Here is a 26629-nt window from a genome sequence, read left to right on the forward strand (position 1 = left end):
AGGTTTACAAGCTCTGTGTGGGGTTGTACACATTTGTATCTAAGTAGGAAGGAGTGGGCAGAGGGTGCATGGTTCCTGCCTGGAATAAATGAACCAAGGTCTTCACGGAGAGCTCCATCTGGCTACCAACATCCACTGCCATGCAGCCCAGAACAGACAGCTCCTGGAGCTGAGAAACCCAACCCAGTCTCAGGCAGATTTCTGACAGAGCTTTTTGTAAGAGTACTGAGGGGGTAAAAAAATCAGTGAGGTGCTCCATGGTAATTTCTTGTGAAATCTTGATTGATTTGAGCAAGGGTCACGACAGCTGAGGGATCCTCATGTCTCATGATAGATGTTCCCTAACACTGGTGAGAAATACAGATATTTTAACTAGAACAGATGAAATTGCCTGAGCTAGTAATCTGTTTGCTGGGGTATCTTTTGTCAGTAGCTCTGTGCTGTAATGTGATATATTCTTTTTGCCCCTAGCAGAAGCAGCAGTGTGTTCTTTAACATCTGGTGGGTCGTCATTCCCTGTATTCCATCCTTGTCCTTTTGTGTATTTAGCCTTCCTGTAAATATGCCTATCCTGACACTTACTGTCAGCTGAAAATTGCATGTTGTTTCTGTATCAGTGAGCTTTTGCCTAGCCTAAAGGCCTTTCCTTTGACCTTTACTCTGCTGAATTGTTTGAATTGCACCAACTATTATGCAGCATTTCTTAAATCATGTATTCCCAAGGAGGATCCCACCTCTTTGCTGCTGTAAAGGAATTATAACTCCCATGGAAAGCAAAGGTGGTGTGCTTTGCCCCTGTTCTTTCCACCTATATATTAGAGAACAGGAAGACTCTGAGGGCAGCTCTCCCTCTCTGAAGGTAGGGGTATGTCTGTCTGGGCATTTCTGGGGAGCTGTAAGGTCTTCAGTGAGTGCAGAGGTGACAAAAAATCTTCCCCCACTGGGAGATGGAAGAAGGAGCTGTCAATTTGTTTAGCTCTCTTCCTTTCTAATGACATAATCAGCTCCTAAAATGGCTTCTCTGGTATGAGCCTGAACTCTGGCACTGCACAGAGTTATCTGGGACATTGCCCAGAACCAAAACTGTACCAGCCACTGAGGATTTGGTGAGTGCTGATTAATAATTCTGTATTGAAAAATGAGGCTGCAGGAGGTGGCAGCTTTTCTTTCTCCTGTTTGTTTATAATCTCCCTGGATCCTGTGTTTTCCTTGGAGCCCTGCTGGTCGCAGGACTGGTGCCTTCCTGATGGTGTCAGCAGCAGCCATGAGGGAAGAGCAGGACATTTGCATTCCCCATGTGAGATTTTGCAGCAAATTTTGGAAACTTCAAAGTCTTTGAATGGACGTCTTCAAACCATTCAGGACTCTAAAACACTTCTTATTAATAAGACATGGAACTGCTCACATCATATTTTGTCATTTAAATTTAGAGTGCCATTGTGAAATATGGACCTTCAGAAGCATAAAAGTGGCACAAAGGTTTGCAGCAGCTGGTGCACAGCAGATGCTGTGTCTGGAGGAAGGGTTTTGCTCTTGTGCTTTGCTCTGCAGCTGTTATTGCTAACCTGACAAAGTCTATTTTAGCTTTTTAGTGATTGATTTAAAGCTTGCCATAGTAGCTCTTCCTTTTAAGTGGGAAAGTTTAATGAAAAAATAGTAGTAAATAGTTTTTCAATAAAGCAAGATGGGCTGGATTTTTTATTTGCTCAGCACTATTTTCTTAACTGAGACAGCTCAAAAAGTATGTTGTGCAATGTATGTGTGTTAAATGTAAAAGGAACTCCCCTGAAAATCTTTCTCTTTTGAAAGGTTTGGCTGGGTAGTCCTGGGAGTGCATTTAGCATCATTGTTGTCATGTGACATTTTTTCCAACAAAGGGATGATGGGTGTGTGCTGTGTACAGCTCCTGTGCGCTGGGAGGGGGGTGACAGGACTGAGGCATTGGTTTGTTTTTGGTGAGATATGCTGGTGTGACAGACTCGCTTTCTGTGCCAACACTGCACAGGATCTGGCCTTGCTCTTTTTCTCTGGTTTGATGGCCTCTGTGAGGTGTGTGAGCAGGACTGTGCTAATCATCCTTACATTTTTCAGAGGCTTCTTTGGGATGCAGCAGGAGGGGGCTCTGAGGTACAGCAGTGTGTAACTGTGCAGGTCTCTGTCTGCCTTTGGCTGCCACCCAGGAACAATTTTGGTGTGATAATGAACCAAATTGTTCATTATCACATCAAATTGTTCATTCTCACTCTCCTTGTCTGCAATCTTCCAAAGATAAGGAGGGGTGGCTGCAGAGGAACATGCCCTGGGATCAGGGTCTGTCTCCTCCCAGCATCCTGCCCTGGTGGTTTGGGATCTGCTGCACTCCTGACCACACAAATGCCATCACATTTCCTCGTTGATGTGTGGAATAGGCAGACAGTCGGGCACATTTTCTGCTTCTGAACTGCCTGGCATCCCTTGGCACGTTGGCTGTTTGCCTGAGGGCCTGGGCTGGCTGGAATGCTCCCCATTCCAGATGGTCACCTCCGTGCTGTACTCAGGGCTGTGACGACACCGTGTAAGCTCACGTAAGGCAGCACACGCTGCTGGCACTGCCACTGCTCACCACACCTCCACAATTTAACTGGTTTCTTTATAGAAACAACAGATTGCTCCTCTGGGGCTGAACTAGCTTTGCTCCTGAAGGCTTTGTCCACTGTGTTTTGGATAAATTTCACACTAGAAATATATATATATATAGTAATCATATATATAATTCCCATTGATTTAAGTGAGAATTCCTACTTCCCTTGAGATACTTTGAATTTCCTAATTTAAGTGAGTAAAGATTTGACATTTCTGCCTCCTACATTAAAGTTCAGTAAAACATCTTGACTTATAAGCAGGATGGAAAGAAAACTGCAAAGGTCATGTGCTTACAGGCTTCCCAAAATAGGAATGGATATAAATCATGGTCTTTGGGAATTTTTGTGATTAACTTTTTAAGTTTTTAGAAGATAGAACATAGGTAACAATTTTTAATTTTTTAAGGGTCTGAGTCTCTTATTGTACTGTTAATTCACACCATTTTCCTTGCAAAAGAAATATTTGAACAGTCTCATGATTATGTTGTCATTTGTTTAGCTTAAGCAGCTCAAGAATTATTAAAATGCATTAGGTTATAAATTATGTGGATTGCTAGCTCATTTATATTATCTGTCATCATAATTAGATTTCTGGATAGAAAGTAGTTAAACAATCTGAGGAGGAAAACACTAGACTCAAAAATATTTAAATCATAAACCTCCTTCTGGTGATCTGGAAATGGAAAGAAATGTGGGTTAATTTAGAAGGGATATTTTATAATAGTAAATAAGCTAGAAAATTTCATGTGCAGTGGGGTTTGCTTTCTTAAAAGTACCCAACTGTTGGCAGAATGAAATAGTTATGAGAAATTACTCTAATGGAAATTCTTACTAAAAATGTGGTTTGGTCTCGCTCCAGTGGAAGCCTGGGTAAAGGCTTTTACAATGGCTTTTCAATGTATAAGAACACAAGAGTCTTCTCTTTGGGAAGATACAGAAATGACATTGTGATATTTTGGTTATTGGTCAGATGTGTAGGTGTGAGTGTATATTAGAGTTCTTCTTTGGGGGTTCTTTGGGGTTTGTTTGATTTTTTTAAAGTAATTTTTTATTACTTCAAATGGGTTCTGGTTACAAATAGAGTATCTGATTGTGTTCTCAAATAGAAATGCTGAATGTCAAATTGCAGTGCACGTAACACCAGGTGATAGATGGTGTTAATTGATGACATCCAGTCTGTGTAAAACAGTTACCTATTAGAATAATGGCACCTTATTTATCTTTACCACTGTGCATTTTCTCATTTAATGCAATTGCTATAAAATTTTAAAGTCACTTTAACAAAACCCCAATCCAACTGTCCTGGCCATGTAATTGCCTGTACCTGTGTCCCAGCCCATTTAATATTGGCTCCCCTTTGTCCAGCACCATCAAGCAGCTCTCAGCAGCCTGTGGCTCTTGGCCTTTCAGGTGGGCAAGTGGGAGAACAACTCCCTGAGCCTCAAGTACTCGGTGTGGCCGAGGTACAGCTCCTTCGCAGACAGCGACCCCGATGACAACCACCTGAGCATCGTCACCCTGGAGGAGGCTCCCTTTGTCATCGTGGAGGATGTGGATCCTCTCATGGAGAGCTGCCAAAAAAACACCGTGCCATGCCGGAAATTTGTCAAACTTAAGTGAGTAAATACGCAATGTTCCTTTTTTTTTTCCTGTCTGCAAAATACATAGTCCTCTTCCCTCTTCCGTCTTCCCTTCCCCACACGCTCTTTGCACATCCTCCTTTTTAAAAAGTTGAGAGTTTCTGGTGATACACATGTAAGTCACATTGAGTTATTAACAAGGTAGTAAATTTATAGTAAATTCAAAGTCAATGAGAATCAGCCCATTTCAGTCATATGGAAGAAGATTGCGTTCCAAAATGGGACTGTTTTAATGAGTCCTCTTTGAATTGTTCCCAGCTATGTTGAGATACGCCTGCTTTCATTAGTCTGTAACAATTTCAAAATGTCTCCTAATGAAAATGTAAGTTTATGCTGAAATTTGGTATAGAATAAACTACTCCAGCATAAAATACCATCAACAGAAAAGTCCCCTTCTGTCAGTGCTCCATAACTTCAGAGCAGTCATTAGAAATCAGTGGAAGAAATCAGTGTACGTTTGTCAGTGGTGTTTCACCTGCTCTATGCCTTGATCTGTGTGTTTATGAACTGAATATAACAGGATTTTTACTGATCAGGTGTGAGGGAATATGATGCATGTTTCTGAAGATTTCCAGAGGCTGCTAAATGGTTGTACACATGCTTCCTGAAGTCCAGAGAAATTGATTTTTTTAGTTAAGTTCTAATCTAGTTTTATTTTAATTTTTAATTTTTCCAAAGGCTGTAAGATACTGCCTTGCCTTCTGAAAATGTATTTAATAAAAGGTTCTAGAGGTCCCAAAATGAACATTTCAGAAAAAAAAGATGAAGAGAAAACTTGCATCCTTTCACTTAAAGGTGGCCTGAAGTTCACCTTCTCCTACTGCAGGGAAAGGTGCACTTTGAGAAGATGCATCCATTTCCAGCACAGTGAACTGCTGTGCCTTTTTATAGCTTACATGTTCTTTAATTACTAAATGACATGTAGTCTGATGTCTTGAGAGTAAAAGTAATAAAAGTTTAATCTAATCCTAAGAGAGAGATTAGTAAGAGCAGGCTGTATGTCTTGATGGAGCAGTGCAGAGCGTGAGGCTGGATCCTGGAGTAGAAGGATGTCATGTGAGGTAATGTTGTTTCTGTCTCACCAAGCAACTCTGTCATGATTAGCAGGAGCTGCAAACACCATATAGCTATAAAAGCGTCCTGTGGGTTATTTTTGCCTTGATTCAGAAAAACATGGTCATTCACAAGAGTGGCAAAATGTTGTTTCACAGTGTGCTGTATCTTGCTGTTGTGCTGCCTCTGTTTTTCCCAGCAGGAATATTTATGTGTGTCTTCTCTGTTGACAGCAACAAAACTAATGAGGGAACGAACGTAAAGAAGTGCTGCAAAGGATTCTGCATCGATATCTTGAAGAAGTTGTCTAAAACTGTCAAGTTCACATATGACCTGTACTTGGTGACGAATGGGAAGCATGGCAAAAAGGTCAATAACGTGTGGAACGGAATGATCGGTGAAGTAAGTTCTCTTTTGGCTAAAAGAGTTCCCTAAGGACTCGGTGATGTCTGGTTGAGCTCTTTGGAGGAGGGAGGAGTTCTGTGCTGACCCTGGTGTGTGCTGTCCCTGTGATCAGGTGGTGTACCACCGGGCAGTGATGGCTGTGGGCTCGCTCACCATCAACGAGGAGCGCTCGGAAGTCGTTGACTTTTCGGTGCCGTTCGTGGAGACGGGGATCAGCGTCATGGTGTCACGGAGCAACGGCACGGTGTCACCATCTGCTTTCCTAGGTATGGCCTCCAGCCCGTCCAGATAACCTGACTGCATTGTTGGGTGGATTTAATTGTGTGTTAAGATATGTAGTGCATTAACACAGTTCTGTTGAGTTTTGAATTTTACATTAAGAAGTTTGTGCTGTGTTGATGTGCTGATTAACATGACCATTAAACACATGGACACAGTGCTGTTGGTTTTGGATGCTGAAAGTGGAAACCAAAGACAGTGATTTCAGTATGAAAAAGAATCCCCTAAAACCTTCAGTTAGGAAAATTACATCCCCAACCCTGCTTCCTTACATACTAAGTTACACTTGTTTAGCCCATCATAATTTGTTTAATATCTTTTAAATATTCACAAAATGATTGAAAAATCCATTGTAGAGTTGAAGAGCAACTTCCTTATCTTTATATATAATTTAAAGCTACCTTGGTAACAGCTACCTCTGGCTTCTGAACACCACACTACTGCACTGGAGAGCTGAGTGTTTTCCCCATTGATGCATCTGAACAGTGGAGATAGAGCAAAGAAATGAAAGGCTGGGCAGACAGGAGATGGGATAAACAAACAAGGATTCTGGGCTTCTTTTCTTGCATGCTTGTGCATTTTTACTTTCATTATTTCCCTCTCCTCCTTTAGTATTTATAGTTTTGTTAATGTTTGGCCTGAATTTACCTGAAGCTGAAGAGAGAAAGAGCCATGAGGTGGTTCAAAAATGCCCAGAATGCTGTTGTGTTCTTCATGATGTACTTGGGCCTACTATTTTTAAAGATATCTTGTACTGGACTAGTGACACTAAAACCATTAAGCAGAAACATAAATAATCAGTATATTCCATGTATCTTAGGGCACAGTTTAGAATCTTCAAGTCCATTGGTTCAGCAGTGAGACCAGTCCTAAATTGCTAAGTGGAAGTTCTCCACTCCCCCTGAAGTTGCTCACAGACATTGAGGAGTAGATTAGTGGGGTAATATCAGATACAAGTGGGCAAATAATTGAATTTTCTTACACAAGAATCGTCATTTAACCACAGAGCTTATTTCTCATATCTGTTCCATAAAAGCACAATACAGAGATGATGCAAGTAAATATGACACAGTGAGTAATGAAATAATTTCCCAAATGTGGTGATACCTAAGTAGATTTTGGTGATATTTGATATGAATGAAAGACTTTAAGTGAAATTGCAAGAAACTGTACTTATAATGAGAATACTCAGAGAGTATCTTTTATTTCTTTGAGTCATTGAGTTGTAAAGTTAATATTTTAAATTGCAGTTGCAGCATGTCGAAATGACCATTGGAAATAAAAATTGGGGTGTTTTCTGAAGTGCAAGTGCAGTTGATTTTTTTACTTCTCCCTTAAAAACCTGTTTACAGCCACCATCAAAAGAGAAGCTGCTTTTGCATTTTTCACAAGCAACAGAGTTATTAGATTTCTAAAATGCATTTAATGTTATTGGTTTAGTTGGATGTGTATATAATTCAAAAGAAACAAAAAAAGAACTCCTTCTCATAAAGCTCTCTAAAATAGCTCTACTTTGGAAGAAATCTGATTTTACTGCACCAATAAATCAAGTCTGTGCTCTCAGAAGTGTGCTCTGTTTTTTCCAGGCATAGATGAAGCTGCCAGTTTGCTGGAATTGACTGTGTATTTTGATGAGGTGTGCGTAGTAGTAAAATGTTTTGCCTTGCAAAATACTATCAGGCAGATAACTGAATTTATTCACAGACTGATTTTGTTTCAATTAAATAACTGCCTGAGAATAGTCACCTTACGTAAGACTTCTTAAAGATTTTTAAATATCTGTCAAATATAGTACTATTTTTAAAGAATAGCACTTGATTACAGTTCCTGAAATATCTGGGTTTGTGAATTGTTTCTATGAATGTGGACAAGTACAGGATTTTGTGTGACTAGATTTTTCCAGTCAGTTGTTGTGTCCAGTAGATCTGAGTAACTGATGGGCTGTGACAGCCTCGTCCTCGTTATCTGCTGTGTTCTGGTGCTGATGTGTTTCCTTCAAATGAGAATTTGATCCATGTTAAAACATTTTCACGTTGTACTAGAGATAATATATACTAGACCTACAAATACTTTTTTTAATGGTTCTGTGGATTTTTGGTTCAACTTCATTTAAACAACCAAATAAATAAAGAAAAAGCTTATATCTCCATTCCTATATTTTTCAGAGGGAGAGTTCATAGGTGAGGTCAGTTTTCTTTTCTGGAGGCATAGATAGAATAGAAAATCTATGCCCCTCTTTATTTAATGAATTCCTTAAGTTTGATTTTGGTGGTGGGAGGCAGGACTCAAAGACATCTTTTCCTTGCTTGATATTCTCTGTTATCAGTCATTTGAAATATACACTAACAAGTCATATATTAGTTTTTTTCTGCCATATTATAGCTTTACTGAAAATTCCTTTAAAACCTGCTGCTTGCCTGAGGGAAGTTCCCTTCCTGTCCTTTGAGAATCAAAGCACAGTGCTGAATGTGTAATTGGATCTCTGATATGACAGGAAGATCGACTTTGTTATTCAGTTGATTTTGTACTTGCTCAATCTTACTGCTTGCTATCCCAAATAGCTTTTTGTTTTCCTATTGCTTCTATTAATTCACCACCTCATTACCAGACTCCTTAAATTATTAAAGAGAATTCTGCTTAAATTCTTGTTTATAGCTCACTTTTGTACATTGGCTTGTTTTGCCCTTTGCCTTCTTTAGATTTTGACAAATTGCCATTGCTGTTTCTACACTGTTGCTTTTGATAAGGGTTTTATATCAGCCTTTCTTTCTTCTGTGAGAATGCTGTCAAAATTTTATAGTAGTTCTACATGAATTCCAATTTAATCCAGTTACTAACTGAATTCAGAAAATATGTTTTAGACTGTATTTGGCTACATTATGTCCCTTCCCTGGCTGCATCTACATAGATCTTTCTCTGCCTTCTACAAATTCTGTTATTTTCCTAACTTACCATTCTCTCCCAAACAAATAATTACAGTACTTGAACAAACTTCATACCCTGTCTTAAAAATAAAATAATTAATTGAAAAAATATTGCTCCTTTGCAAAAGGAAAACAGAGTGGTTTAAAATGTCCCTGCTTTGCCTTAGTTACCATCCAAAAGCACCAGTGGGGCTATTTGTTATTTGGTCTCGTCTAAGTCACAGATTTCTGAAGAAATCATAGCAAAGACAAAAGATCTCATGAGTTTTCTATGCTTGGGCACAAATTATTACATTTCATTCTATTCTGGGTGAATAATCTGAATTTGGGCAAGGCTCAGATTGGGCTGTTGGGCTTAGAACATCTCAGCTCTCATTTATTGTCCTTTCCTGCAGTGAGGGAAGAAGTTTCAGTGATTCTAATCTTAAATTCAGAGAATGAAAAAGCTACAAGAGAGGAACTTCTTGGGATTTCAAAAACAGGCAAATTTTTTGAACACACTAATTTTCTGTAATTTCAATTGTTTCTTTATTCTGTCCTAATTAGAAATAGTATACTAAGATTTGTCTTCTCACACTTCAGAGCATGCTCACACTTGCTTTATTTGCACAAGTTATGATGTGAAGTGCCCCAATTAAGTTGGCCTGATAAAGAGATATTAGTTTGCCATGCTAATCTTTCTTACAGATATCCTTGTACCAAAGCAGCTACCACAGGGACTCCTGAAATGACAGAATCTGTGGTTGGGAAAGATGATATTTATATTGGTATCTGATATTGATATGGAGTCCTTTCTAAAAGTTGGTGCTTTGTCTGATATTTGAAACTGCTTCTACTTTTATGCTCCAACCTACTTCCTTAATTATGGTTCTTCTGTCTTTCAAACTGACATCCAATTTTCCATAAATCCTTTTGATTTCAGTAATTTTCTCCCAGATGAGAATGAGACATTCAAAATGATGTGGTTGCAATTGATAAAAATATCATCGTCATTGCTGTTAGATGAAAGTAAACACAGAGAGAAAAGAATCCTTAAACAAAAATGTTTAGTTTGAATGCAAGTACTTACTTATCTTTCCTCCTCTAACACTTTGTTGAATAGAAAATGAGAGAGAAGTCTACTTCTCTGAATTACCAAATGTATTAAACATATGCTTAATTGCTTTTGCTTTGCAGAAACACAGTCACAGTGGTTGGACCATTCTGCTGATAAATTTCTATAATTCAGGATGAATAGACACAGCAACCTGATTGTGGACTGAATAAGGAGCAAGTCAAACCAATTATGGGCCACTCAGTGCCAAAGAAAAGTGTGCAGCCTTTTGTTTTTAATTACAACTTACATTTCAGCTTTTGAATTTATGGATTTTGTCTATATATACTAACAGCAGTTCATTATATATGGCTTAGTTATTTGCTAGCATTTTTGTTGGAAAAAGCTAATGTAAAGGAAGCTGCTGGGCTTGCCTGGTGAGGACATTAGAATTCTTGTGCTGTGACTGGTTTAATGAACTGTGTTTCTGTTTCTCCTGTTTTGCTGCAGAGCCTTTTAGTGCTTCTGTCTGGGTGATGATGTTTGTGATGCTTCTCATCGTGTCTGCCATGGCCGTCTTTATATTTGAGTACTTTAGTCCTGTAGGATACAACAGGAACTTAGCACAAGGGAGAGGTAAGATTTGCATTTTACTCAACTCCATGTTTATTAAAAAATCACGTATTTCCCATCCCTGGGTCTCCATCTTTTCAAATAAACATAACATAGGAATAAAACAATGCAATTAGCTATCAAACTGTTTATGTTCTTCATTTAAAGTATCATTTCTTGAAGGCTGATTATGCTCATGTTTATAATTCCAACTCAATGGGATAAAGACAGGGAGCAGGGTAAGTGGTATCAGAGTTTTATTCAGGCAGTGTTTGGTTAGTACCTGGCATCAGTCATAAAGTGTCAGCAGTGAAATATGTTCCACTCCTGGCTATCAATTACAAATTGATGACCAGTTCAGAGAAAGTTACCTAAAATCCTCTGGTGTGCTGGGCAGTTTGAAAAATAGCAGTAACATTGTCCAGAGGTCTGTATAGTCCCTGTAAAGATCAGAACCCTTAGCCTTGAAATGAGGCCCCTGGTAGAAGGGCATCTCTCCTTTCTGTGCAGCACCCTCAGTTATAGAAACTTCATTTGCAAAACAGACAAGCTTTGCATTAACTCTTTCTCAGAGAAAGCTGCACTTTGACTCAAGAGTGAGGATTCCATATCTCACCATGCCCTCATCTTCCCATTTCTTCAGTGACATTTCAGAGTGCAGCCTTTGTCAAAATTTCTAAATCATTCCTGCCTTGTTTCATAACAAGAGATCTTCCAGCTTGGTGAACACAGTTCTGGGCACTATTAAAAGCAAATGATTTATTCTAGACAATGGCTGGCTTGTTCCCTGAAAAAGTGGATTATTGTAATGTTCAGATGATGTTATCATTTTAATAAGATGGTAAATGTGTAACCTCTGTCTGAAATAAACAGTGTGTTAAAAGAGAAGTCAAAGGTGAATATAGACACTGGGGATCCAGGGGCTTGGCTGTTCTATTCTGTGCCTGAATTGATTATTTAGTGCACATACAGCTACAAAGACATGTTATGGCACTAGACCATCCCAATTTACCTCTAAAGACTTGCCACAAGTTTCCTCCCTTGGCATATAATTTCTGTAACACTGTCGCTCAAAAAATGCACATTATCCCTGTATCAGTTCAGTCCTTAATATGTCTAGAAGGTAGTTGCATAAACTACCTTCAGTCAGCTCCATTGTGTTTATTTTACTGCACTCTGTTTTCCTAGTGCTGCTACAAAACAGGAGCATAATCTGAGATGTAGAGTTTGGCTGCATTGTGAAATATTTGCACTGCACTAGAGAGCATTTCTACTGGAATGAGAATATGCACTGAGTATACCCACTTAGGGTTTCGTTATTTTAAGAATAGTTGAATTATTATTAAAATAAATTATAGTTTAAATGAATAGCTAAATCTGTATTTCTAATGTGCATCCCCTTGGATAAAGGGACAGGGCAGGGAAGGAGATAAAGTTACAGATTTCTGCATCAGAGCTTATTGACTAAATTGCAATTGAACTGAAAAAAGGATAATTATAAGTAGGCCAAATGAGTCACAGTCAGGGGAGGTCTGTTTCTCTGCACTGAGGGTGCAGGGAGCCTGGATGATGAGCAATGTGTGATTGCACTGTGCTTACCTAGAGCTGGGTGAGAATAACAGCCCTTGGTTCTCCCAGGGCTCCATAAACGGGGCCTTTGGAGTGGATAATGCTATTGGTAATTCACTGCTGCCCATTCCCACCTTTGGGTGAACTAAAAGGTAACCCAAAATAGAAATAACAAAAATTACAGAATGGCTTAGCTGGGACAGAGTTTTACCTGTAATGTCAACACATTTGGAGCCACAGAACTGACTCTGAACATGTGAGGCAGCCAGAGCCTGGCTTGCTCTGAATTCCCTGTCTATAGAGGTAGCTCCTTTGTTCTGTCTTTCTGATTCATGCTCTGAGTACAAAGGTGCTTAAAAGTAGGTGACACATTCACACACTTTGATCTTAAAAATGCTTACATAATGTTCAAAAAGCATAATGTTGGATGACTGGAGATGATAAAAATAATTTGGGTAAGAAAAGTACTAGAATTGAATCATTAAGACTTAAACCTCCAGTTTTCCATTTCACATATTTGCTGGCACAGAAAACTGACAGGGCAACACTGTGGCACATTTCTTCCTTCAGGAGATGCACCAGCCTGCTTCTCCTCCAAACCTATCCTTTCCATTTTCATCATAAGAATTTTGAACCATATGCCACATAGAAAAATGTTGAATTATGCTTTAAAAATGTGCAACTTGTAATGGAGGGTACCTATGGTAAATCCTGTGAGTATATTTGGAGTACAGTAAATATATATATATACCAAAATATTTTCCAACCATGTCTCTGGGACTAATGGGTTTTCCCTTCATGGTACATTGGCAAGGATTAATTTTAGTGCTGTTTGAATTTTCAGATCCCCATGGGCCATCCTTCACCATTGGAAAGGCAGTGTGGTTACTGTGGGGCTTGGTCTTCAACAACTCTGTGCCTGTGCAGAACCCCAAGGGCACCACGAGCAAGATCATGGTGTCAGTCTGGGCTTTCTTTGCTGTCATCTTCCTGGCCAGCTACACTGCCAACTTAGCTGCCTTTATGATTCAAGAGGAATTTGTTGACCAAGTGACTGGGCTGAGTGATAAAAAGGTAGGTATTCAGCTCAAAAGATGTCAGTGTGCATTCTCCATAATCCTTCTACAAATTTGTACTTCCTGATAAAAACTCTGAGCAAGATAATGAACTAAAACTGGATGATTTCATTCTGAGTGCAAGTGCAAGCTTTACTAACAAACCTAAGACCCAAAGCATGAAAATATCCGTCTATTTTTAAAATCTCTGCATAGCCTATTCAAAAGTAGCTGCATTAATTGAAAATTACCTTTATTTTATGATAGAAATCAATTAGTGCTTAGTTAAAATTAATACCTCACCAAAATAAAAAGCTTGAAAAATTTTGTGGGATATTAGTAGTATATTAATAGAAAAAAGTCCATTTGCAAAATTATTGTGATGGATATGCACAAGATACCTGAAGGGCATGCTTTTGTTAAAACTGTGCCCAGTTGTTTGAAAATGAAACTAAATATTGACATTAAGAAGAAATATTTAAAAACAGTATAGCCCAGGGAACAACTTCACAAAGGGTTTTTTTCTCAAAGGACAGAAAATAAAGGAAAATGTTACTAAAAACAAACCAAAAAGGCAACATCTCAGCCTTGTCTGTTTCTTATTGTTTTGACTTCTTTTTATGACCAGCCTTTGATTGATTGCCTGGTATATCAAAGCAAGCATGGCTAGAGGAAAGATAAAAAGAAACCAAAAATGATAATAGTTTTGTTTTAATTTAATTGTGTTGCCATACAACCTTTGAAAGAGCATGAAGATTGTTAAATATCCCTCTATTTTAAGATAATATTCTGAGAAGAGGCAGATAATTGGCATTCTTTCTTGGGGATAAAAAGAGGAAGATTTGATGTCTTTGTGCTGTTGGTGAGAAAGAGCAGAGCATTGTCCTGGGTCCTGGGTCCTGGCTCAGGTGTGACTGACCCTCACCTTCCCCTCCTCGCTGGCTCTCTGCCAAGGCCTGGAAATGTCAGCTCCTCTTCTGGGGCTTTTGGCTGATAACTTCCTCACGTTTGTCACTTTTTCTGTTCTGACTGCTAAGTAGGATTTCGTTTCCACAAAAAGCAAAATAAAAATAGAAAAATACTTGAATCAGAAAATACCATCTGTTCTTGTGTGGTCTGCTGATCATTTATTTGATCTGCCACCTTTGTTTCTATTTTTTGGTTCTTCAAACTTTGCCTGAAGCATGTAGATATAAGGCAGGGAAGCCATGCCTTTTCTGATTAAATTAAAAATGTTAGAACTCCAGAAGAACAATGAACTATTTCAGAAAATTCTTCTTGTCATATATAGGTTGTTGCCTCCTCCAGAATCCTGAGGTTTCTTGAATTTTAAAAAACCAAATAATTTGAGTAATTTATGGGAATGTATCTCATTGAAGTTAAATTATTTTTCTCCTATCTTTGCCATGTTTTAAAGTTCAGTACATAACTCTGACGCTTGCAGGAAGCAAAGCTGTCACAGGAAAGGACCAGAAATGTGGGTATAATCAAATTTGAATAATTAATACCTAAAAGTTCACTAAATTTTTTACAAAAATTAAGAAACCCAAACCGCACTTCTGGGCTGGTAAATTATTCTTCTCTCCCACTTTTCCCATTGCCATACCTAGAGAGTCAAGCTCTGCTGTCAGTGCTGTACTGTCAGTGCCACAAAGTGTTTCCAGTTAGAGATACTGGGGTGTGATGGAAAAATCAGGAAAAATCAGGAAAACTGCCTCTCTCTGAGCAGCCACCCCTGACCCTCAGCACTCAGTGTTGTCCCATTCAGGAATTTTGTTGCACTCCATCAGCTGGTTCACCAGATTTGCTGACATGATGATAATGTGTTATCTACCCCTTGATGCTCTAAGACCTCTTTACAGTTTCCTCATCCCTTGCAATGTTGCTAATGAATCTGTGAATGCCACGTCATCAGAGTGTCACCCAGAAATCCATGGCACAGCCTGTTCTGGAGTTAGGAGGGGTGGGTGTTCATAAACTCAAATGATTCAGCAAATGAGAGGAAAATTATATTTTGACATTCTTGTGTATGTAATAGATGTTCAAAAGCTTTGTCTTCATCAAAAGGTACAGAAAATGAGTCCAAAGTATCCAGCAAAGACTGGAATTCATGGCTTTTGTACTTTTGAGACCTTTTGTGCCTATTTCATGCAATGAAACAAAAAACTTGCTGGAGGAGGGTATCTGTGGTATCTGTGCACAGTGTTGTCTCACAGGGTGCTGTTCTGCTGGGGTTCTGCCACACATACACATGGCCCAGGAGCTTCTCTTCAGCTTTAACAGGAAACCTTAGTGATGCCACTGACAGGCAGGAGATTATTCACTGTTTTCTAGTATTTTAGTGGCATTTCCCACAGTTCCCCTAAAAAACTCCAGAACAATTACAAACAGCTGCTCTCAACACCATTCTTTTCAGGCAAGCAAGTAAATCTTTAAATTAAGTCAGTATGTAATGATTCTGGCAGATGACTTAGCTGAGTTAATGAAATGGCCAGTTTTATTAAGGCATATAGAAAAAACAAAATAAAAGCAAAATGCTGGAGTTGTGTTGCCATCTGCCACAGTTCTGTAGGGTGGCAGAGCAGGGGGAGACAAGAATGAATTGGTCACTCTTCAGAGTAACAGTAGATCTCTCCACTATGACTCAAACCAGGGCCTTGTGCATTCAGCTCAAGAATTCTGTCCATGATTCATGATTTAAAAGATCAGTATTTCATGAAATGTCTAGGAAGAAAATGATTTCCTAGCAAACATGACATATTTTGTTTCTTGTCACGGGGCTTTAGGGAAAATGAATGCATATAGAGCCTTGATTTTTTTTTTCTGTTCTTGTCTCTTGCCTGCCACATGGATCTTTGCTGCAGTCACAGACAGTGACAGTCCTGTGTGCTTCTCCAGGACGTGGCAGTTCACAGAATATAAGTTTAATATTATTGATGAAAACTTTATTCATCTCAGATATGAGTGCAGTGTTGGATAAAAGATTTAAACCTCTTTCTTCTTTACAAGCAGTCTGTGAGCAGGCAGTATAGTAGCAGATGATGGTTTCAAAAATAATCTCCTCGTGAGTGATAAAATTTGTTGGTTGGTGCCAAGAAATTCCAGGCTGTAGATGGGGTTTGGAACTATTAATCTGCTTTTTGACTCTGTGACTTTTGAATGAACTTGGGCTTTTTATTCATCCTTGTATTCTGCAGAAATATTTTTGTCTTCCATGAAAGTTCAATTTGAACAGATGTGTTAATTCTTTCAACTATTCCTGTGAGAGGAAATGCCTGCCAACATCCTAGATTAATATGAACGTTTTTGAAAAGTGAGACTATTTAAAAACAAACTCCATTTTGAAATCACCAGAATATTCCACCATAATGCCCCTGTTCCCCCAATTCCCCCCCAGTTCCCCTGCCATACTGGGAACTGAGCTTGCAGAATGCTCACCACAGATGAATTTCCAAAAAATCCCAGCAATATAAGGAGCAGCAAGTCTTACAGGTCCTGAAATTGGCAGTTCTATTTTTTCCAGTTCTATTGACTGGTAAATTTAGGAGACACATGAAGCCATCTCAATACATGAGAGACACATTATCTCTAGATTTAAATAAAGTTCATAGCAAGCTATATTTATATCAGTAGAATCTCTGGACATATCTTTAAAAGCAGGGTTTGTTTTAGTGCTGCATAATAAACTCAGAAAGGGAGATAGCAAATATAGACTAAGAATCATGAGTAGTGTACAGTGTAATTTTGGTGCATGGGTCAATTACTATGTGTAAAAGTAGTAGCAGAGTTATAATTTAAACAGTAAAGCTCTGAAAAGGGAAAATGAGGAAAGTAAGACATCTGTTAGCTAAACAAATAGAGAAAAATAGAGTTCATTCCTTTATGCTTTGTCAAAATATGCTTAATTAAAATGAAGTATTTAATTGTAGTTCTGTAACAAGAAAATGGTGTTGCAGCAATAATTTCACAGTCAAGGTTTGATGGAATTGAAAATACTCCCAGTTTTTGTATAAACCCATTTGTATTCTCTTTGCAAATTGGCACTGGATCTTGGGAATTCTTGATGCCCTGAGACCAAATGTTAAAAAGAGAAATATTTCATGTGGAGCCCCAAAGGAATCAGCAGCTGTATAAATATTAGGGATCTCTTGCAGCACAGGACATATAGATTGCTCTTCTAACTTCAGCAATAAAAACAGAGTGCATTTAGAGTGGAATTCATGGGTGACTGCTTTCATCAATGCTCAATTCAATTTCCTCATTAGCCAATAGTTCCTCTAATCTGAGTGACCTTTTTTAATTTATTTCTTAAAGAGACATTTTCATCCTAAATTGTCACTTGGGTTTTAAAGGAAGATGTTGAAAAGGTGCATATAAAATTTTCAGATCTGTTAGCAAAAAATTTATGTGGGATTATTTGAAGGATTGCCAAGTGAAACCTGAATATGCCCTGAGCTATTGCCATTCCTTTGCAGATGCCCCCTGGCTGGTTCATCTTGTGCTAATGCAATAATGATGGAGAGAGTAAAATTGTGGAACAAACCTGTTTGTCCTCAAGCAAATGGTTCATAGTTTTAAACAGAGGGGTTGAACAGGGACTAGGATTACAGGTGTGGGAGCTCCAGAAGCCCTTCTCATATCACCCTATGAGTTACTGAGCCCCTGTGGAAGCTGCAAGAGCTTTTATTGCCCTGCAGTCATGGGTGGAAGGAAACTCCCTCACTCTGCCTCTCCCTGGCACAGCTTCCTGCCATCCCTGGCACTCTCCAGGACTGGGGCTCCCTGTTGAGGACTGTGGATGATCCTGTTCCCATCTTCCTGATGGGGAATCACAATGTCCCAACTGAGATGGAAGTATGAAATTACTATCAACAAAATACTCTTTTCTTTGGTTGCAGTTTGCCAGTGTGCTTGGGTGCCCTAGAGAGATGTTGGCAGATGAGGATCTGCTCCAGTTTCTGTTGACCTGTCAAAGTGCAAATCATGGGATAGAGTCACATTTGAGGGGCAAAATGGAGCTGGTTTTACCTTGGATGTAGATGATGTTCAGTTAGTGTGAAGACATTTTCTGGTATAATAGACCTGAATTGACCCACAGCATTTGCCTAAAAGAAATTTGAGGCAATTTACACAACTTCTGTCTTTTTAAAGCTGAAATTGCCCTTCTTCACGTTTTGGATGCCTGAAACACTTTGTTTATTCCATTTACCTCTAGTTTCAAAGGCCTCATGATTATTCACCTCCTTTTCGGTTTGGGACGGTCCCAAATGGAAGCACTGAGAGGAATATCCGGAACAACTACCCTGACATGCACCTCTACATGACCAAGTTTAACCAGAAAGGAGTTGAGGATGCCTTGGTCAGCTTGAAAACTGGGTGAGTTTTTTTTCCCCATGGTTTTTAAAGAATGCTGTAAACTTTTCAGAAACAGAGAACTATTGGTCTGTATTTTCTGTGGTACTGGACAGACTGATGGCAGCTGCTGTGTAGTACAGGGGGTTTTTTTCCCCCCCAACTGCACTGTACAGTTATCAAAAAGGAAAATTATTGGCTGTGATTTCTATGGTTGTTTTAAAATTACGTGGTAGCTTCAATGTTCTGTGAGAAATAGTTTCAAAGGGCAGAATTAATGTTTCTTGAGTTTGAAGACAGTACAGTCTCTTGTTATCTTTGCAGTGCTGCCTAATCCTGCTTCTGACAATCTTGGTAAATATTCTGGTAAATATTATTGCCCTTCTTTCTTAAGATCTGAGAATTTAGTCTTGAGTGCCACCCTTTTCTGTCTGAAGTAGCCCAATCTGCCTGGTTGGACAAAGAGACAAATTTCCATTCTTAATCCTCCAAAGGTATGAGAGTGACTCATTGCTCATATCATTATTCATCTGGGTGACAGGAATCTGCTAGCTCCAAACATTTAGGCTTGATAGCAACATGATTATATTTGTTAATAATACAGTAATAATATTAATTTCTCAATATAGGCTTTTTAGGTTTTGTTTTGAGGTGAGAAGTTACTTTAGTGGGTTTATGTACTCTAGAGCTGTTTCAAGGAACATCTCTCCTTATTTATGGTGAACACAGGACATGTTTCTTCCTATACTAAAATACCCTGTCTTGATCCTTTTTGGGGAACTATTTATCCTTTTAATTTTTACTCCTCTTCTGCCAAACCTGTGTGGGAGTATAATGTATTAATTAAGCAAAACACCTTGAAATCCTGAAATCTTTCCTTAGAATGAAGACTCCTTCTTTAAAAAGTTATCCTTCCAGCTGTTTCCTTCTCTTCTGTCTCCTTGCTGCTGTCTGGGCTCAGTGTGCCCTGGTTTCTGCAGGCATTCTCAGCTGGCACTGCCCAGCCTGGTTTGTGCCATGCCAGGCCAGATGTGTGGCATTGAATGAGACCAGCCTTGCCCAGGGCTGCCAGGCTGCAGCTCCTCCTCTGACCCAGCCTGGGCAGGTCCCATTTCCTGGGTGACAGCTGCATTGTGCATTAGAGATAGACAGCTGGATCCTGCCATTCCTGCTGGGAGTTTCTGAAGAAGGAGATGTCCTGATTTCAGCCATTTGTAGGACTTGTTCTGTTGGATGGACAGTTTATTTAGGGGATGCAAACTGCTTGTACTTTTCACCAACCACTCGTGCTACTGAAAGCCCTGAAAATCTGCTGTTAGCTTGAAAATCAGGCCACTCCTCAGACACTTAAGTGTGAAAACAGAGGGGCCAAGCTGACTGCAGGGCTGCTCAGGATGTTCACTGAAGCTCAGGCTGGCTGCTCTGGGCCAGCTGATGGTCCTTCTCAAGAGCCTTGCTCCTTTTGACAGCATCGCCTACTCATTTTTGACAGATTCCTTTTCCCCTGCTGAAGTTTCTTTCTTCTTCTGAGTGATTTCTCTGTGTGGATACCCCCAGGTGTCTGCCTTGCTCCCCTTGACTGATATTTCTGTAGCAGATGGTACAAATAAACTTCTGGGTCAATACAAGTAACTGCTCCCTCCAGCTGTGCTCCTCGGGGTTTTGTCTGGTGGCACCTGCAGAAGGATTGAGCAGCAGGATGTCAGCTGCTTTCAGACTCATATTCTTCAAAAACAATTTTTCATTTTTTTGTGTCAAATTTTCTGTTCTTCAGCATACAGAATTGTATCTTCTTTCTCTCCCCTTCATGATTTCGTTGACCAAATTCTTTCTTCCATGTGAAATTTGCACTTTCTTCTTTAACTAAACTCAGTGAAGTCTCGTTGAGACATCTTTAACTTCCTTCCCTCCCTGATTCACTGGATTCCATGATATTTAGTATATCTGGTCCCATGGAGTCCGTGTTTCTATGGCTCTTTTGAGGATGACTCATCTCTTCTTCCTCAAACTACTTCTGCTTCCAAACAAATTTATAATTTCTATTTTCCTCTTAAATGTGTGTGTTCTGTTCACCTTATTACAGCTAATTTGTCTCTTTTCATCTTTATCTCTTTCCAAAACTATTCCTGTACTTTTATCTTTTTTTTTTTCATTCTCATCCTTGGGGATACCACAAGCAACTTCCCTTGTCCATGGTAAGACTTGCTGCTTCTGCACAGCTTTTTGAAAATGAACTCTCTGATAATTTTATTCATATTCTATAGACTGAGAAGGACTTGCAAAGAATCTGGTTGATAATTGCTGCTGTGAGTTAAAATAAATATGAACTGTGTTATCCCTGAAGAGTGTTTGTATAACCTGTATTTCCAATCTCACTTTAAAAACTACTTTTGCTTAATTGGAGACATGAGGTTTAGTCCCTTTTAATTACTTTTGTGTAGTGCTTGATTCTAATTTCAAGATGGAGCAAAAAATACCAGCAGTGAAGCAATGCTAATGACTGAATAATGCCATACATGTGGCCCTTGTGATCCAAATAAAATGCAATTATAAAGCATCTTGTCACTGTTCAGTCTGATTTTCCTGTGTCTCAAACAAAGTCTTTTGATCAACTTTAATTAGCATTATCATCTTGAGATGTATTGGAAATATCTTGATCTTTGAGATCATTGTGTTTAATACATAATGTTACTGAGTTGAACTAGAAGGAGAAAGCAGGAAGAGGACAAACATAAAATTTCAGATGCACAGATTTCTGAAACCAAATTAAAAACCAAACTGCTGAGGTTTTTTTGTTTGGTTTGGATTTTTTTTAATCTTGCTTTCTTTCAAGAAGTGGAAAATCAGCTGCTAATGTGGCTAGAAAAAGCCTGGAGAGGGAGAAATGTGTATAGAAATATGTATAAAAGAAATGTTATTCCTGCCTTTATTTCCTGGTCAGGTGTAAGGGTTAGATAAGACTTGTGTTGGAGCATTGCTGTACATGCAGAGGTGAATGTGCTCACATCTGTGTCTGGGAAGCCTTGAAAAAGCCCAGCTCCTTTCTGCTTTCACCTTTGAGAGGTGAGGCTGGTACTGCTTCAGAAATGAACGTACAAGGAAAGCATCTGCCTTTGTTTTTTTTAATTAGAACAAGCAACTTCATTGCATGGCCAATAGGCTTGGACCTATCTTGTTCAATTAGCATCAAAAATGTTTGAGATCATCACCTGGGAAATGCTGCAAATCAAAGTGGCAGTGAGATTTTTGTGTTAGTCTGACATTGACATTATATCTACTCCCTCAGGTGAATCCCCATAGGGGTTCACTGCTGCTTGTTGCCGTCAGGGGTGAAGGCAAAGTTATCAGCTTTATTGGTTTTTCCTCTTTGATACAAAATCAACCTTTGTTTCTGAAAAGATCTTAAAAAAAATTCTGTGAAGACTCAGTAATATCCATCTCTAGTCACTAGGGTCTTATTTCTGAGATTCACAGATGTATTTCTCAGGAAGCTGCTGAAATACCATTTGAACAACAGCAGAAATTTATTAATTTAATGTGTCAGTTTGCAACCAGGCCTGTTAAAAAGGAAAATCTTGTTATTGAAGTGCTACTTAATAGTCTTCAAAATGGCAAAATATTGTCCCTCATTTCAATACTGAAAGCAACCTGGATCTTATAAGCTTGTCAAAACGTGTACTTGTGTTTTTCACTAAATTTCATGCATTTAAGGGATCAGGTGGTCCACATGTGCTGTGCTACGTGCAGAGCTTGGGATTGTTCCTTAGACAGGACCAAGCAGCTCAGGCTTCTGTAGGGTTTGTTCCTTAATGAGAAGAGAAATGGCAGCTGCTGCCCTGAGCATTGCTCAGCAGAGCAGGGTCTGTAAGGCATTAGCTCATGTGCTCTTTCTGGGAGTGCCCAGCTCTGCCAGAGCTGTGGAGGTTCCTCTGAGCTCTTGAGATGTTTATTGATCAAATACAGCCTTGAAATTGCATTGCAAGCATTTCTGTCCATGCTGCATTTAATTGATCTACATTTCTAGAGCCCTCTGTACCAGGGAGACAGGTGCTATTGATTGTGCTTTTTGAAGAGAGAATAAATTCCCAAAGAGGAAGTTGTTAATTATTGTGTTATGTTTGCAGTGGCTCTTTGGGTGTGCTTCCTTCTGTTTGCCTGGCTATATTTTTCCTGAAGAGATTATAGTTAAAGAATACCATCTTTTTGCAGGCAAAGCATCCTTCCAGTGGCAGTTCTCTGGTGTGGGTTGTATGAGCTCATAGCTCTTGAGTTTGCACGCAGTGTTTCTATTTGTGGCTGTAAAACTGTCAAGAGGAGAAATTGCAATGGCAATAAACTGGAAATGCATTTCACGTTCTCACCTTTGCCCCAGCACATCTACAGTGGCATACAGTCTGGGATTTAACTGCTAATGGCTGAAATGAGAAAATTTAATTGGGAGAGGCTCTTTTTACTGTAGGGATAAAATGGGAAATGTTTGCTTGCCTGTTGCCCGTCACTTCCTTTCAAGGGAGCTGCAGGAATGAGTCCCTGGTGTTCCCCAGGCAAGCAGCTGCAGATCCCCTGGCTGTCATGAGTGCTTTACAGCTTTTATTGCCAGCCACAGCTGTGACTGTGTGCTCAGGGATTTGATGCTGAAGTTTACTTGGGACTTCATCTGCCTTCCTGTTAAAGACAGCAGTGCTTGTGTTGATTCACATCAGCTGAACACCTTATTCCCACGTCCTGCCTGACATGCTGATGGAATTACAGAGCTGCTGGGAAAGGCTGCACTGCCACAGCAGGGATGGCCTCAGCTGTGCTGGGTTATCAGATGTGAAGGGTTACATCCCCATGATTTATGAGCTGCCCCTGAGGAGCTGCTCTCAGCCTGCAGGCTGTCCTGAGCTGTCACTTTGACAGGGACACGTGATGGTTGTGTCCTCAGCATCCTCTAATGACAAGATATAATGCCAGCACAAGCACCTGGAAGCAGTGCAAATGGCACGAGGAGTTATTTCCTCCCTGCAAGCCCACTGTCCCATGTGAAAAGAACATGATTATTAACATGGTTTATAGAATCTTATGGCACTAAGCATAGAGAGTGCACCAGAAGACCCCAGAAGGCCCCAATGGCCTTTTAACCCCATCTGTGAGTTTATTGGCCTGAATTGGATTTTTGTTGCTCTCACAGTGATTATAAATTATCCAATTCACAGCCTCACACACTCTGTTATTTGTTGAACAAATACAAGCAGGTCAGAGGCTGAGCTGGCAGCCTCTGCAGCGTGGCACAGGCACAACCAGGAGGCAAACATCCCTGATTCCATCAGCTGCAGCACAGTTGGGATTGTGCCCAGCAGGTGCTGCTGCTAATTAGGACTGCCAATTAAGTAGTGATGTGCCTAAAGTTAAAGTCAAACCCAACTTGTCTTTTAGGCAGCCAGCTGACATCTCTCCACTTCAATGCAAAACCAATTTCAATATTATCGTTTTATTTTTACGGAATGAATACCATCAACATTTTCACCAAAGGAAAAACTTCCTAGTTTTTGTTCTTTTTGTGATTCATACCTTTTCACCTCAAAAGAGGAGGGCAAGCTGTGAGAGAAGTTGTCTGTTCGAAAGAAAAATTCTATATTTTAATTTTTCATTAAAATATATTCACAAATATATTTCACAAATTCTTCATTGTTCTCATGGGAATACAATAGCAGCTAAACAACCAGAACTCACTGAAATGTCCAAATCTTTAACCAGATTTTTAAGAATTTACCAGAGATGGTTAACTCTGTTAAAATCCAATTTTTAACAAGGATGGTTAACTCTGAAGAGTGTTTGAGGGAGAAAGGAAAAGGCCTGTAGGCAGCATGAGATAGCTGTAGTCATAATAATTTATTGCTTGCAACCCTCCAGGATATCTGCTATGATACACTAAGGGAGAGCCCCATGTATGGGTGCTCTCATCATAAAAACACAGGGAAAACATCCAAAGAGGACTGAACAAAGATCCTGAACTACCTGGGACAGGCAGATGTTTGCTGTGCTCCAGGGTGTCCATTTACCACTCTCAATTTTGGCAGTAAGCACTAAATTATTGAACAAATACAAATACACTTTCCTTAAAACTGTATGAAGGAGCTAAAATGTGAATAACTGTTTTCTTCCTGACCTTCTATGAAAAAATATCTCTGCTAAACAGTTTGGCCCATTCAGGGTTTTCTGTCCTGGCTGACCAAGTTCAGCCAACTTCTGCAATCAATAACTTCATTTAATTTGGCATCAGATGGCTGGGGTAACTTAATTTCACTTTACATTATGATGCTTTCTGTGGTGGTTTAATCTAATATATGTTTCAGTGTTCACTGTAATGTTCATTTTGGCATTATGCTCTGCAGGGAATGATTTCCAAGGGATATTCCAGCTGTAGCCACATGAGCTAAGAATTGGAAAACTGGTTTGCAACTGGGCAACTGCTGTCTGTGCCAGAGGGCTGCAGAGATGTGAAAACATTTAAATTTGCTGTTCCATCTAGGAATATTTTTCAGAGGGATCTCTTCAGTATCAATTCTGAAATCTAGTATCTTAAAAGAAGTGTGTGGCTGAATGAGCACAGCTTTCATTTCCCTGCTGAAGTGAGCAGAGTTCAGCACTGCAAGCTGCCAGCTCAGACTTAAGGACTCCTATGGCATTTCCACTCATGGCAGGATTTTCTGGCATCAGTTTTTCTGATGGCTGATTCCTTCTTCCCTATCACTTGCTGTCCTTTCAGGAAATGCAGTTAGTCTCATATTCTTGTTATTCTGACATTTTCAGGAATGTCTTCCTGGCCAGAAGATTGCTTCTTTTGCAACTTTTTTTTTTTTTTAAAGAAAGAGAAACAAACAACCCTGTTTCTCCTATTCACCTGATGCATAGAAACTTGCCTCTAGGAAAAAATATTTTTTAGTAATTTATTTCCAATTTCTTTACTCAGTACCTGAGTTCTCTTCTGGAGTTTTTTTTTGATTGTGTTTTTTTTTTTTTTTTTTTTTTTTTTAAGATTACTTCCTTTGGCTGCATTATAACTATTTTAGGTAATGCTGTTATCTAATATCTCTAAATATTACAAGTAGCCTGGAAATAAAATGAACAGGTGGAAGTAGCTGTGTGCCATCTAACCCCCATTCTTTTCAGAAGCTATTCTGAGTTTTAGTCTTCATTTCATTTGGGGCTTAGATCAGGTACTTGGTGAGCTGTGCTGAATTTATCCTTCATTATGCTATTGTAACTGGGACAGAATCTTTAATCTAAAAATATATTCCCCCCACTCAGCTCTTCAAGTTTTGTGTTTTGATAAACTGATGCGTTGCAAAAACTTCTTGGCTTGGCTTCTGAGATGTGAAGTGGGACAATCTTCCATTGTATAAATTAATCATAAAGGCACACTAAATTTTCCATTATTTTGTTGCTAAGGGAAGCGTTACAGGGACTGGGAAGGTGTTTGGGCAGAGGGGTGGTGGATGGGAGCTCCTGTGAGTGAGGAGGGTGAACGTGCCCATTCAGGTAACCACAGCCTAGGGAGGAAGGGAGGCTCTCCATGGATTTCCTGGCTGCTGGGATTGCCCTGACAGGCGAGGTGAAGCCTCCACAACCTTTCATGGTGGTGTTAATGTCTGTCAGAACCTGCTCTTTCAAATTTGGTCTGTGTTTCCTGTGGGCAGGTTGAAGTGAGGATAGTTTAAGCTGGGAGAAAAGCTGAAAGCTGGTTCTGTGCTCCTGAGTTCATCATTTAACTGGGTTATACTTTGCTGACCTGTGCTGTTGCAGGGGGTGGTTGTTCAATTTTCCCCTAATGAATTGGCAATATCAAGATGTCAAGAAATCCACTCAGTGTGTGTGAAGTTCAGTTCTGTGAGGAGCCATTTGAATGTGTACTGAAAGATAAAGTCACTGCTGGTGATGAAGTGCATCAGATAAGCTGAAATGCATTTTAGTCAAAACTGTGTCAGAGGAATCAACAGTCCTTCCTGCTAAAGGTTAAATATCTGCTTTTGCTCCAGCAGTATCAAAGTGTCACTTCAGAGACTTTCATGGGAGCCTCATCTTCAGAGCAGCATTGTTTCCC

At 39.5% G+C, this 26629-nt stretch overlaps 1 protein-coding gene across 3 annotated transcripts in view; it reads left to right on the forward strand.

The window, feature by feature from the left end:
* The window catches only part of GRIN2A (glutamate ionotropic receptor NMDA type subunit 2A), a 157399-nt gene that overhangs the window by 99889 nt on the left and 30881 nt on the right, over positions 1–26629 (forward strand). For all 3 annotated transcript variants that reach the window (XM_077187015.1, XM_077187017.1, XM_077187018.1), the window contains exons 6-11: positions 4032–4237; positions 5548–5716; positions 5832–5985; positions 10466–10591; positions 12981–13210; positions 18407–18567. In XM_077187015.1, coding sequence (XP_077043130.1) covers positions 4032–4237; positions 5548–5716; positions 5832–5985; positions 10466–10591; positions 12981–13210; positions 18407–18567 — 1046 coding nt within the window. The remainder of the gene's footprint in view (positions 1–4031; positions 4238–5547; positions 5717–5831; positions 5986–10465; positions 10592–12980; positions 13211–18406; positions 18568–26629) is intronic.

Source organism: Agelaius phoeniceus, chromosome 16 (genome assembly GCF_051311805.1).
Source record: "Agelaius phoeniceus isolate bAgePho1 chromosome 16, bAgePho1.hap1, whole genome shotgun sequence".
NCBI classification, from domain to species: Eukaryota; Metazoa; Chordata; class Aves; order Passeriformes; family Icteridae; genus Agelaius; species Agelaius phoeniceus.